The sequence below is a fragment of the Diadema setosum genome, chromosome 13, assembly GCF_964275005.1.
Source record: "Diadema setosum chromosome 13, eeDiaSeto1, whole genome shotgun sequence".
In the NCBI taxonomy this organism is placed as follows: domain Eukaryota; kingdom Metazoa; phylum Echinodermata; class Echinoidea; order Diadematoida; family Diadematidae; genus Diadema; species Diadema setosum.
Window position 1 is genome coordinate 11,985,540 of NC_092697.1, and position 12,510 is coordinate 11,998,049.

General features: G+C 39.1%; 1 protein-coding gene across 1 annotated transcript; it reads left to right on the forward strand.

Annotated features, from left to right (window-relative positions):
• Window positions 1-1,622: 1,622 nt before the first annotated feature.
• On the forward strand, window positions 1,623-12,021 carry LOC140236822 (glutaryl-CoA dehydrogenase, mitochondrial-like). The gene is made up of 9 exons (XM_072316759.1): window positions 1,623-1,780; window positions 5,757-5,927; window positions 6,467-6,700; window positions 7,124-7,253; window positions 7,960-8,182; window positions 8,603-8,706; window positions 9,729-9,854; window positions 10,464-10,624; window positions 11,468-12,021. The coding sequence occupies exons 1-9, from the start codon at window positions 1,675-1,677 to the stop codon at window positions 11,542-11,544; spliced, it is 1,332 nt and encodes a 443-aa protein (XP_072172860.1). The 5' UTR covers window positions 1,623-1,674; the 3' UTR covers window positions 11,545-12,021.
• The last annotated feature ends 489 nt before the right edge of the window (window positions 12,022-12,510 follow it).

Sequence of the window (12,510 nt, forward strand, 5' to 3'; positions counted from 1 at the left end):
CTATCATTAAACTACTTGTTTTTAATAATGTTCAATGGCCAGTATACCCGCGTCGTTCTGAGAGACAACAAAGTGACTTTTTAGCTCACCGTGAATTCTTCTTTTCCATATAGAGTTACAAAATAAGATTGTATTGCTTACTTGTTTATCTATTTTGAAACCAAAGTTGATATCATTATTATATTGTATCCATGTTTTGTTGAAACTTATGTGATTCAAAGTTCCTTAAAATAATGTATACTCATGTAAGCGATGTGTATATTGCTTTGTATTATGTATACTCATGAAAGCAGTATGTGTATTGCTTTGTATTACTTTATATGGAAATAAAATCATTTGAATTGAATTGAATTGAATTGAATTGAATTGAATTAAATTGAATTAAATTGAACCGCGGCAGCATTGACTAGTGAATCCTTATGACAATCTCTATGATCGTGCTGCAGTTTGCATTGTGGCGTTTCAATTGAATGTTCACACAGTTCCAGTCTCGAGTTCCATTCACGTATTGTACGGATTTCGTGTGGTTGATCAAGGATTTCCCCGAAAGTTGACATCTATTTCTCCTAAGCACAGGTCAGCAGCATTTTGAGCTCTCGACCAAGTTATACAGTGGTTCACTTAATTATTTTTAAACATTTGAAATTGTCCTTCGCAGAGTAGTGCTTCATATATCGATTTGGTTTTTCTTTTCGTTTTTTGTTTGTTTGTTTGTTCGTTTTTGGGCAGGCGTTAGCAGGCTTTGAGGCTTTGACCCAGTCATAGATTTGTTTGATTTTAATATGATCATGAAAATGATATATCGCGTTGATTTTTATTATCATATGACCTATAAATCGCATTGTGGCTGCTGTTTTTACTTAAAGCTGTTTAATAAGATATTATCATATTGAAGTTTTTTTTAACACCATTTTTAGCAACTTTGAGAATAATATGATGTATTGTGGGAGCCGGGTGCCTTTGAATGTTTCACAGATACAAGTAAATGGCACTGTTATATAAGCCATGTTCATCATCATCTGATCATCATCATCTTCATCATCATCATCGTCATCATCATCAAAATGGTGACTTCTTCTCACGCAGTGATTGTACCTTTCACAGAAGTATGCATGTTCGTAATGGCGTATAATGTTTTCTAGTAGCCTATCATGCTAAGGCCATGCTTCCCATGTAATTGTGTGCACCATGAACATTGATAGCAATGACTGATAATCACGACATCGGATAGTATAAGTGAATTAATCAGATGAGATTTCATTTACAATGAAATCTCATCTATACAATCATAGAATGTATTTATAGAGACCAGTCCAAAACTCAAAAACCAGCTCGCGGGCGTTTACGCATCGCATCGTTTTTATTGGCCAGTTAGAAGAGGGCATGTCTCCAACACGAAGTATTGATTGGTCAACGTCTTGTGTTACATGAATGACGCAAGAGTCCGTTCCTCTCTCGACAGCGATCACTTCCACTAGAGACTATGCCAGATTCCAAGCGACCTTGCGCTTTCATTTTGCGTAATATGCTAATAGATCACGAGATCGCCATCGCATCGCATCGCATCGCATCCCATCGTATCGCATCATAAAAGTTACACAAGTTTCTTATTCACAGCAAAACACACTGGCTAGTCCAAGAACCTCCGTAAATTTGCATTATTATTAGAGAAGTATGGCCCTTCGGAGATTAATACGTGCAGATTTTGTGAGGAAAATCACTCAGCCAAGTGCCACTTCACAATGCAGACAACTTGGAACCGCCGCTCCGGCTAGTGAACGTATCCTTTTTCGTTGAAGGTCGTCTAACCTAGCTACGCAATAAGATTTTAGTCGCGCAACAAAATACATAGACCCACATACTGAGTTATATGTTTGCGGTAGTGGCGTAGTAACCTTATGACTGTGCGGCCTGCTGCATGCTGCAGTTTACATTGACGATTGATGACTTGTGAAGTGTAGAATCTTCTTCAGAATAAATGATTTCAGCAGTAACCGTAGTAGACAGAAAGATCCGTCTGTCCGGAGGACTCTTTTCATATTTTGCCATTGACGCTGTCCTCCGTAGACAGACCGATCTTTCAGTCAATAACCGTAGTGGCTTTTATTTCATTGAGGTCATGCAGTACCAGTAGGAAAGCACGGCATAATAATTGACTAGTGACACCCTGTGTAGCACCAAATAACAATAATTCAGCCTCTGCTCTGGTGTGCCTGCAGAATTGTCAAATGTCAATCCAAAATGTACACATATGCCTAAGAAATGTGGGTAATCGTGTAGAAATGCACACCTACCGTTCGCTTCGCCGTTGGTCAATCAAATTTTGTGCAGCTCTTGGAGATGCTAAATTGAACCATATCAGAGAGTTTTCATAGAATTAGAAAGCCGAAAAGGGAAGAAAAATGAGAAATCGGAGTTGAAAAGTACGTCGGTCGCGATCATAGTTCCGACGTAGTAAGTAGTGCATCGATTTCATAGAGAATGATGTCAACGATTATAATCGATTCTGGTAGTCTCTAATTAGCCGCTTACTAACAATATTAACACGACTTGTGCAATACGTGTGGGCCCTAGATCTACTTTCATTTTCGTATTTTTTCTCATTCTTTTCATTGCCACTATCATGATTATCACTATTTAAATTATTGATACAGATTATTCATACCAGGATTTAGACATCCTTTCTTTAGAAATTGTGGCAAGTATTGATTTTATTATGACAAATGTTGATGATTTAATTTGAATAGTGTTGAAGGGAAAAGAATGAGGTTGAAGGAAAAGTGGAAGAAAAGAGTAAATAAAGGCTATTAGAAGGAGGGAGAGAGAGAAAGAGAGAGAAAAGAAGATGAGGAGGAAGTTAAATTGGAAGGGGATTTGTTGTTTGTTTCTGGTGATGGTAAATGGTATTAAATTTATGTTTTTAATTGATAAATTCAATTTATAGTATAAATTATTGTTTTTATGATAGTATAATGCTATTCATTTTTCCATTTCATTTTATTAATTATGTATACAAGAACTGCAACCTCAATATTTGCTTTTGTTTTGTAGTAAGGTCCATTTTATTGTCTTTTATTGTTTTGTACACATATTATCCTCCCATCATTCAGTCAGCAAAATATGTTGACAGATACAATGTTTGTATACAGTCAAACGCAGCACACAGGAGAAAATTAACTAAAACAACAAAACACAGACGCATCGAGATCACTTTCTTTTTTTCAACTTTTTACTGTTAAGCCGACGTAATTATTGTGGTTAAACACCAAACAAGCGGCTGTATCACAGACTACAACGATCGATCATCATCATTATATCGCTTTTCCACATAATCGATCATCAATCATGCTACGCTGATACAGCCGTCAATCGGCGTACTTTTGAGTCAAAATTAGCTACTTTTCTTCTGTAATTGGCTATGAAATTTCATGAAACCATCAGATATGGTTCATCTTGACATTTGTGATAGCCACGAAAAGTTTTATTGACAAATTAAGGAAGGAAATGGTAGGTGTGCATGGTGTGCATTTCTACACGATTACCGAAATGTGTGGAATAACAAGATATTTGTTGGGTAAAGACAAAAAGGGGAAATATCAACCAACATTCTGGGTGGTCGCAGTAATGGGCTGAGTTGATACAACGCACGCATCAAAGAACCTCTTTGGTGTGCATACAAAATGAACATGTGCCTATGTGTAAAATATATAATGGCGATCACAAACTGCATGTAGGGTAACATCCCCAGTATTCGGTCACTTAAGCTTTTTTGCAATATTTTGCAAACTAAAATAATCCATACATACATCATATCTACACTACAGCAATGTATGTGAAATATATCAAATTTCTATAATCTCAACTTTCATTTTGTTAAATATCTCACAGAATTGCACAAAATACCGAAATATTTCTCCTTGAAAATTCCCCAGTATACGGTCACGGGCACCAGTATTCGGTCATGCGATGTGCGCGTTAATGTCAATGCGTGTTCAAGGCAGCTGAAAAATGCGCGCGCACGCTACCTTGTTGGCGCAAAATTGCATTGGGGGACGTTGCGGCGACCGTTGGTGACCGAATACTGGGGCCTCGGCACTTGCATTCAACCCTTGTACATTGGGACACTGTATCGGCATGTACGGAAATTTTGTTTTTCTTTTGCATTTTTAGCTCACCTGAGCCAAAGGCTCAAGTAAGCTATTGCGATCGCCCTTCGTCCGGCGTCCGTCGTCCGTCGTCTGTCGTGCGTTGTGCGTCGTGCGTAAACTTTTTACATTTTGGGAAGGTCCAAATGGGGGCCTGAATTGTACATTTTCATCTTCTTCCTGAAAACCTCATGATGGATTTTCGTCAAACTTGGCAGGTAGCATCCCTAGGGGGTCAGGATCTCAATTTTATCAAAATGGGCACCGTGCTCCACCCAGAGGGCCCCAGGAGGCCCCCCAATCCCCCCAAATTAAGGAATCTTAAAGAATTTTGGCCCTTATTGTACATTTTCATCTTCTACTTGAGAATGCCTGGTCAAATTTTAGTAGAGCTGTGAACAATTTAGATTAGTGAATGCGTGAAAGGTGAACTTGTGTACTCAGGTGAGCGCTAGACCCGCGGGTCTCTTGTTGAGGATACCATTACACTCCAAGCTTGCGATAAGCGAAAAAACCCGCGAGTGAACGGCATATTTTTCGATGTTTAGGGCTTTTTCGGCGACCCGTACTCTTAAAACTGGGCCTTATCCGCGCGCTTTTTTGGAAAGTAGCGCCGATTCTGCACTTTTGACGGTAAAATTTGGGATTTTGGATGGATTTGTGGAGGGGGCTAAGGGAGTTTCCTGTTGTGAATGAGTGTGCAAGTATGTGAATTAATGTGATTTGCGTGTGTTGTGACAGTTGAACTTACTGGCTGGTGACTAGTGATAAGTGACCGAATACCAGGTGCTGACCGAATACTGGTGCCCTTACCCTAAATTGTCTGAACAGGGAGGTCAGACTCACCTCCCTGGTCTGAAATATGGCCGCGTTGTCCCTGAGACTGAGTTAGCCTGGATCCTTCTAGAATAAAAGTTGTTATATCGACTTTTATTTCTGATCTCAAAATACTCCAAAGCAATTCATCATCCTGGCAAAATGCATCAGCCAGTAAGTTTTCTTGGTAGACTCTTTTGATATATTGCAAGCAAATATGAAATGGTGCAAGAAGGGTTCTCAAACCCTTACCAGAACTATGTTTTCACTTTAATCCAGCCTTATCGGCAGAACATTCCCATTAATTTTGCTTAGAAACAGGTTGAACTCTCCTGAGGCTTTCAGAGTTCTGCATGGCCATTGCCCATCAGTAGATACATGCACATTGTTGGATCAAATATGGGGTATGTCAAAGGTGTGATATTGTGGAAGGGTTACTGAATTTATTCTTAGTCATTTTAGATGTCAATATACTATAAGCTCACCAACGATTATAAATCCAATGTACAGTATCGCAGAATGTGGTCAATCAAATGATATAGTGTATATATGCCTTTTCTTTTCCTATGGTACAGAGTGGTTCACTTGGAAATAGGGCTATGCCAATTCTCCTGGAACCAAAGTAAATTTTTGTTAATGAATATGAAATGTGTGGCTTGATTTGAAAATGTGTACCGGTATTTTGAGTGCTGTAATACAGAAACATACAGTACATTACATACAAATGTATGCACTGTTGGCATTTTCTTTTCTTTTTTTTTTTTTTCCTTGACTGGTATTATTGAATCCACCTAGCTGACAGGAAACCTGCCTCATCAGCAAAGGAAAAGGTGGAGTTTGATTGGCGAGATGCGCTGAACCTCGAGAGCCAGCTGACAGAGGAGGAAATCTTGGTCAGGGATCAATTCAAAGCGTACTGCCAGGACAAACTCATGCCAAGAATCCTCATGGCCAACAGACATGAACGTAAGACATCACCTTGAAGATGGGCAAACTGCTTTGTGTCACTGTGTCTGTCTGCACAAAAGGAAGCTATGTGTTTCACTGGTCCCATTTCATCAAAAAAAGTTGATATGATAGCAACTCTTTCTGGAATGGCAATTGTCGTGGTAATGACAAGAGTTCAGCTTCCTGATTAGCTGTTGCTATGGGAAGATACCATTCCAGCAAGAGTTGCTATCATATCAACTTTTATGAGATGGGGCCCTGGGGTGCCAGTTTTTGTTGTTTTTGTTTTTTTGTTTTTTTTGTGCATAGCATGCTTCATTTAACTTTTAACTCTGGCCCTGTATTTCGAGGAGCATATTGAAGAACATGGAACATGTTTTGTATTTCATTGTATGAAGTCAAGAAATATTATTTGAAAAGTGAAGATTGTAATATGAGATACATGCTAATTGCCAGTATGACAAGTCTGTTGTTGTCATAGTTTATCATTATGTAAAATTATCTTTCACATAGCTAATGTCAAGTTGTGTAATATGAAACTCTTCTCTTTCATGTAGATTTTGACCGCGATATCTTCTATGAGATGGGTGAACTTGGAGTTCTTGGACCAACCATCCAGGGATATGGCTGTGCTGGTGTGTCATCTGTTGCCTACGGTCTCCTTGCCAGGGAGTGTGAGCGAGTGGACAGCAGCTATCGGTCAGCCTTCAGCGTCCAGTCATCACTCGTCATGCATCCCATCAATGCCTACGGGACGGAGGCTCAGAGGGAGAAATATTTGCCAAAACTTGGTACGCTAGACCTACTAGTATACAATCAAAGGCTGTAAACATATGAAAGTGTGCTGTGTTAAAGTGTAAGAAAACCTTTCACCTGACACTGCTATGAAATGAAATGTTTAATGCAAAGTTTTTGTTTTTGAAATCAAAGTTGTCTGAGTTCTTTATCTGCAGCAATATGTCAGTCGGTTTTCAAAGTTGTAGAATTATGATATCAGTCATTAGTAAACTCTGTTTTCCATATCATAATAGATGTGTGTCTCATTGAATGCTACATTCATATTCATATAACAGTGCAGCCCTCATGAGAAATGATTTCATCCATATATATGCAGTTACTTTATGTACAGAAGATCTTCTGAAGACTTGACGATTGTTAAGGTCTCTTCTCTCATTTGCTTGCCTGTTTCTATTTTCATCCATTACTGTAAATAGCAAGGGGTGAGCTGGTCGGTGCCTTTGGTCTCACAGAACCAAACCATGGTAGTGACCCAGCAGGAATGGAGACCAAGGCAGTGTACAATCCATCATCAAAGACCTACACACTCAATGGGAGCAAGTCTTGGTAAGTGTAAGCACAGCTTATAAGATTAATGATAGTATTGTGATCTTATTCAACTGATCTGATATGTACCCTGCAAGAGCACCTCAAACCATTCTGCTTAGTATATATGACTTTGTGATAAACGAGCGATATTTAGGTAATTGTGCTTTATCTTTGTAAATCTTTACAAGAGTGTGATTGTGATATCTAAATAAGAACATTGTGAAAGAGGAAGATTTTCATTCGTGCTATACAGTGCAATAAGTCTGTGGTTCTTTATCTGTGTCTTTCTGCAGCACTTCGGCACTGAAATTTTATCAGTGAATAACAGGTTACTAATGGTAGAACTGTAAATCTGTTATTTAGGAGTAGAGAAAAAACAACAACAAAAACTTTCTTTGTGTCCTCAAATGTTTATATCTTAAAGCACTCTTTTTTGGAGGACTGAACAACAGTTTCGTTTCAGTAAATAAAAATATGTATATATGAAGTGCATCAATGTGGAAATTTGTGCTTCTTGTGTTACAGTGTGCTTGTATCTGCTCCCAGCTACCAAGCATGATGAACAAAATGAACAGTGTTGAAATTTCAAACCTCTTGGATCTTTAACATACATGGGATACACTACTTTTTATATTTCATGTATATGTGCATGTCTGTGTGTGTGTGTATACTTTGACTCTGTATATCCCAGACATCTTTCTCTCTCTCTCCTTCATGTTGGCAGGATCACCAACTCTCCAATTGCCGATGTGTTCGTGGTATGGGGCAAGAATGTTGCCGAGGGCAACAAGATCAGGGGCTTCATTCTGGAGAAGGGCATGAAGGGTCTGTCGGCCCCCTACATCGACGGCAAGTTCTCATTGAGGGCGTCGGCTACAGGCCAGATTGTCATGGAAGACGTGGAGGTGCCGGAGGAGAACATGCTTCCCAATGCCAAAGGTCTCGGGGTGAGTCAAGGTCGTAGGCAACTGATGTGATGGTAATCACTATAAAGATTACGATGCTTATATGTTGCTGGCTTTGATGGTCATGATGTTTGATCATATGGATGAAAATAATGCTTTTTTTCAGGATGATGATGATGATGATGATGATGATGATGATGATGATGATGATGATGATGATGATGATGAAGAAGTAGAAAAAGATGGTAAAGATAGTGGCTAAAAAGTAACTGCAACCAAGAATATATTAGGATGTTAATAGCACTAATGACATTCATAAGTCATAGGACAGTTATTTGAAAATCTGCATGCCCGACTAAGTGGTGTAAAAAATAAAAAAGTTAGGTAGCACTGTGCTTTGGTGTTTGTTCCTTGCAAGGAGAATCAGTGTGATCATTCTTTCTGCCCTTCTGCTCTTTCCAGGGACCGTTTGGCTGCCTGAACAATGCCAGGTACGGCATTGCTTGGGGTACTCTTGGGGCAGCCGAGTTCTGTCTGGACACTGCAAGGCAGTATACACTGGATAGGTGAGTTTATCCCCCTATTGTAGGCCACGGAATACCAACGAGTCCTCATAGTGTTCTTGCTAATAGCTGTATTCAAACAATAGCAATCATGCCCGGTTAGTTCAGTAATAAGAAGAGTCATTTGGATAGGCATTCAAAAAGGCATAAATTGATGTCACAAGTGTATAACCATGATTACTGATAGTTATGTTAGTGTGTGTTGAGACACTATGGGAGTTGCTTGATAGCGCTTTGATGTTAAGGACATCTCTTTGAATGCATTCCTGTGACTTAAATCTTGATGAACCTGTGACTGACCACAGACGTACATATCACTAGCATTCTTTTATTCCCTTCATTACGATTGAACCCTTTCTTTGCTTCATTTTAGGATTAGTATATCAACTGTCTGCCATTCTTTATTTACTGACTGTTGCTGTTAAAAAATAACTACTGAAAATGAGGATATTTTTGTCGTGAGTAATTTTTCGTGCTCTGCAGAATAAGATGAATTTTGCATGTTTTTAATTGTGTGGAATCAAGACATTCTACAAATAGCAAACAAAAACATTCACCACACGCTGTAATTTTCGTATCTGTCCCTGGCCATGCAATATGTGCCAAAATTTCCATACTATGAAAATGTCCACTTATACAGTAAGTTCATTGGCATTTGAAGGATTAAAGGTAAGAACTATCTTTTAAATCTTTAGGACAGAACCGTCTTCTGCCAAATTGTTTGTTGCATGAGTTCACTACTTTGAATGAAGTACATGTACAAATTGTATATGGGAGTTGGCATTACTGTCTGAGAGTATAATGTGTTTTGGTCCATTTGTTAGTAACATATCTCCCTCTCTCTCTCTCTCTCTCTCTCTTTCTCTTTCTCTCTGTCTCTTCCTCCTTCCCCTCCTCCTCCTCCTCATCATCATCATTATCATCATGACCATCACCACCACCATCATCATCATCATCATCATCATCATCACCACCACCATCATCATCTTCATTATCCTCATCCTCATCCTAATCATCATCATCAGACATCAGTTTGGCAACCCACTGGCCAGGAACCAGCTGATGCAGAAGAAGATGGCAGACATGCTGACAGAGATCTCGATCGCTCTCCAGTCCTGCATCCAAGTCGGCCGTCTCAAGGATGCCGGGAAGTAGGTTTTGTCATATTTTAGAATGTTTTCCTTTTGCAGGGATAGCACACATTGGGCTTGGGATGCCATAGAAATACCCTGGTAGTGATTGTTGTGAAAGCAAATCATAATAAAAAGAGAAAGCACACCATGTGAAAATGGTCATATTTAGGAGGATATAAGATTTTCTTTGTTTCTTTCACAGTGTGTGCAGGATGGATTAGGATACTGTATATGTTAAGATAGGACTAGGGTTTACTGTCAGTTAAATACAGTACCAGTGGAAATTGACATTGAGATGTCATGTAAAAGTGGAATTTTTCTCACTCAGTTGGGTAAAATGAATGTGGGTGTTTTAAATTCCATGGAAACAAGGAAGTAAAATATTATTACAAATCACCATTGAAAATACTTGCACTCTTCTATTTTCGCGCTAGTATTGTGTTGCACGAAATGCACAAAAATTGCCACTGACAGAGTAGTGAGCTGATCGAATTGCCTGTACCATGTTAAGCCACTGGTTCATGTCTAGACATGCTTTTGGAATAGAGAGTCTGCTCCCCCCTGTGAATTTAGGACGAGTTAGTAGTGCTGATGTTTATACATGTCCACTATTATTTCTTACCCCAGAGCAACCCCTGAGATGATCTCTCTCATTAAGCGGAACTCCTGTGGCAAGTCGCTGGACATCGCCCGTGTGGCGCGGGACATGCTTGGAGGTAACGGCATTTCAGACGAGTACCACGTCATCAGGCATGTCATGAATCTGGAGGCTGTCAACACGTATGAAGGTGAGAGCAGTGTTTTGTGCATGTTCAACCCTGCTAGTGTGGAGGTGCTTAGCTTTCTTAACTTGTCAATCACTACTGAGTAATCCATCCAAATGTGACTTTCATAGTTTTAAAGTTAGGAAGCCCACTTGGGTGTTGCAATGTGCCTCAGCCCAACAGAAGGGTCATTGTGACATAATTGGGATTAAGAGGATAAGAATCTCTAATCATTGGCAAAAAAATTCAAGATATCTGTGCCCATTGGCAAAAGAAAAAAAAAAGAAAAACACTCCAGCATGCGTGCCAATCTGCAAGCAAAGCACAGAAAGGGTTGCAAGGAAATGAAAGATATGAGACATTATTTATGTTGTGTTTGGTCAGTGGTATGCCATTTTAGATTTACTAGGTAGATTCCTAAAAGACCAGCTAGTTGCATTATAAAGGAATGTACAATATGACCTTCAAATTTTGTATTCTTCCATATTTTCTCTTCTTCACTGAATATGCACTTTTATTCATTGCCCTCCTTATTCGTCATCACAAAATAAGCCTGTCAGGAAGTCTTCGGAAAGTGTAAAGCATGTACTCTAGTGCAGAGGTGTAATCCACTTTTCAGCTACAAAGAAACTTGAAAGATTTTTCGGATGAAAAAGTAAAGAATGAAGTATCAGTCTTAGTGATGTTGAATAATGAAGATGTTGAATTATAGAAGTGATTTCCTCTTATGTTGACTGAAGCCAAGTAATGACTGTACATCTGCCAGGATCATTGACATTTATCTTACTTAACAATTTGATATCTGTTGTCTTTGACTGCAATGTACAGTGGGGAATATCAATATTATGTTCTCTGTTTCCCCCGAAGGTACACACGACATTCATGCTCTCATCCTTGGCCGCGCCATCACGGGACTGCAGTCATTTACGGCAACCAGCAAGTAGGCTTCTTGTCATGGCAAGTGTATGGACGCTTTCCTTTCACATCCTGACCAGCTCCAACCCCATGACCCCTTGACCTTTTAAAACAAAGAGACTTCATCTTTAATACTCCCGTAGGATCCAACTGCATGTCATCACCTGTGTTCGATGTATGCTGTGTTGGTGGAACACACCAATTTAATGAGACTCCATTTCCTTGATGTAGGATCTATCCGTGTGTCAAATTGTGTGTGATGTATACTGTATGGATGAAACGAAGCAATTCACTTGTACTCCACATTACCGCTATGGGATCTGTTTGCATGTCAAAGAATCTGTATTGTGTGTATGGTAGTTTTGTGTGAATGGAGGAGGGATATTACCATCAGTCAAAAGACATTTGATATGATTTTTCAGCCGTGAAGAAAGAGTAGAGGTTACAGTGTTGCAATATAGGAGTGACATTGATGACTGGTACATGGAGAGTGAGTGATGATTGAAAAGGGGGAAAAGGGGGGGGGGGGGGAGCAGAGTGTATTTCTGCCACAAGAGATTATTGCAGGGGTATTGTCATCACATTTTTATCCCAGTGTTTGAATGCTGTTTTGGGGTTGTGCTGTAAGAAGTTCAAATGTCACAAAATTAAGGACCACATGATGTTTTGCCATTCAAATGTCGGATTTTGTTCTCTTTTTGTGATAGTAATATAAACTTCCCGTCTTTTAAAAATATTCTACAAGTTATTGTGGCAGATGTAACAGGTGTCATAACAGTATATAATTAATCAAGGTGTCAAATATGAAGGAAAGTATTAAAATGCTATTGATCATGCTTTCTCTTGGATGTTTAAAGCAGTTTCATACAATACCTGGCAGAGTGTGAATGTAATGTCATGTTTCATATTTGTGTGTGTTCCTGCATGTGTGTGTGTTTGTTATGGATTTTTTTTTTTTTCTCAGTTCAGGAAGTAGTTGAATAACATCAATACTT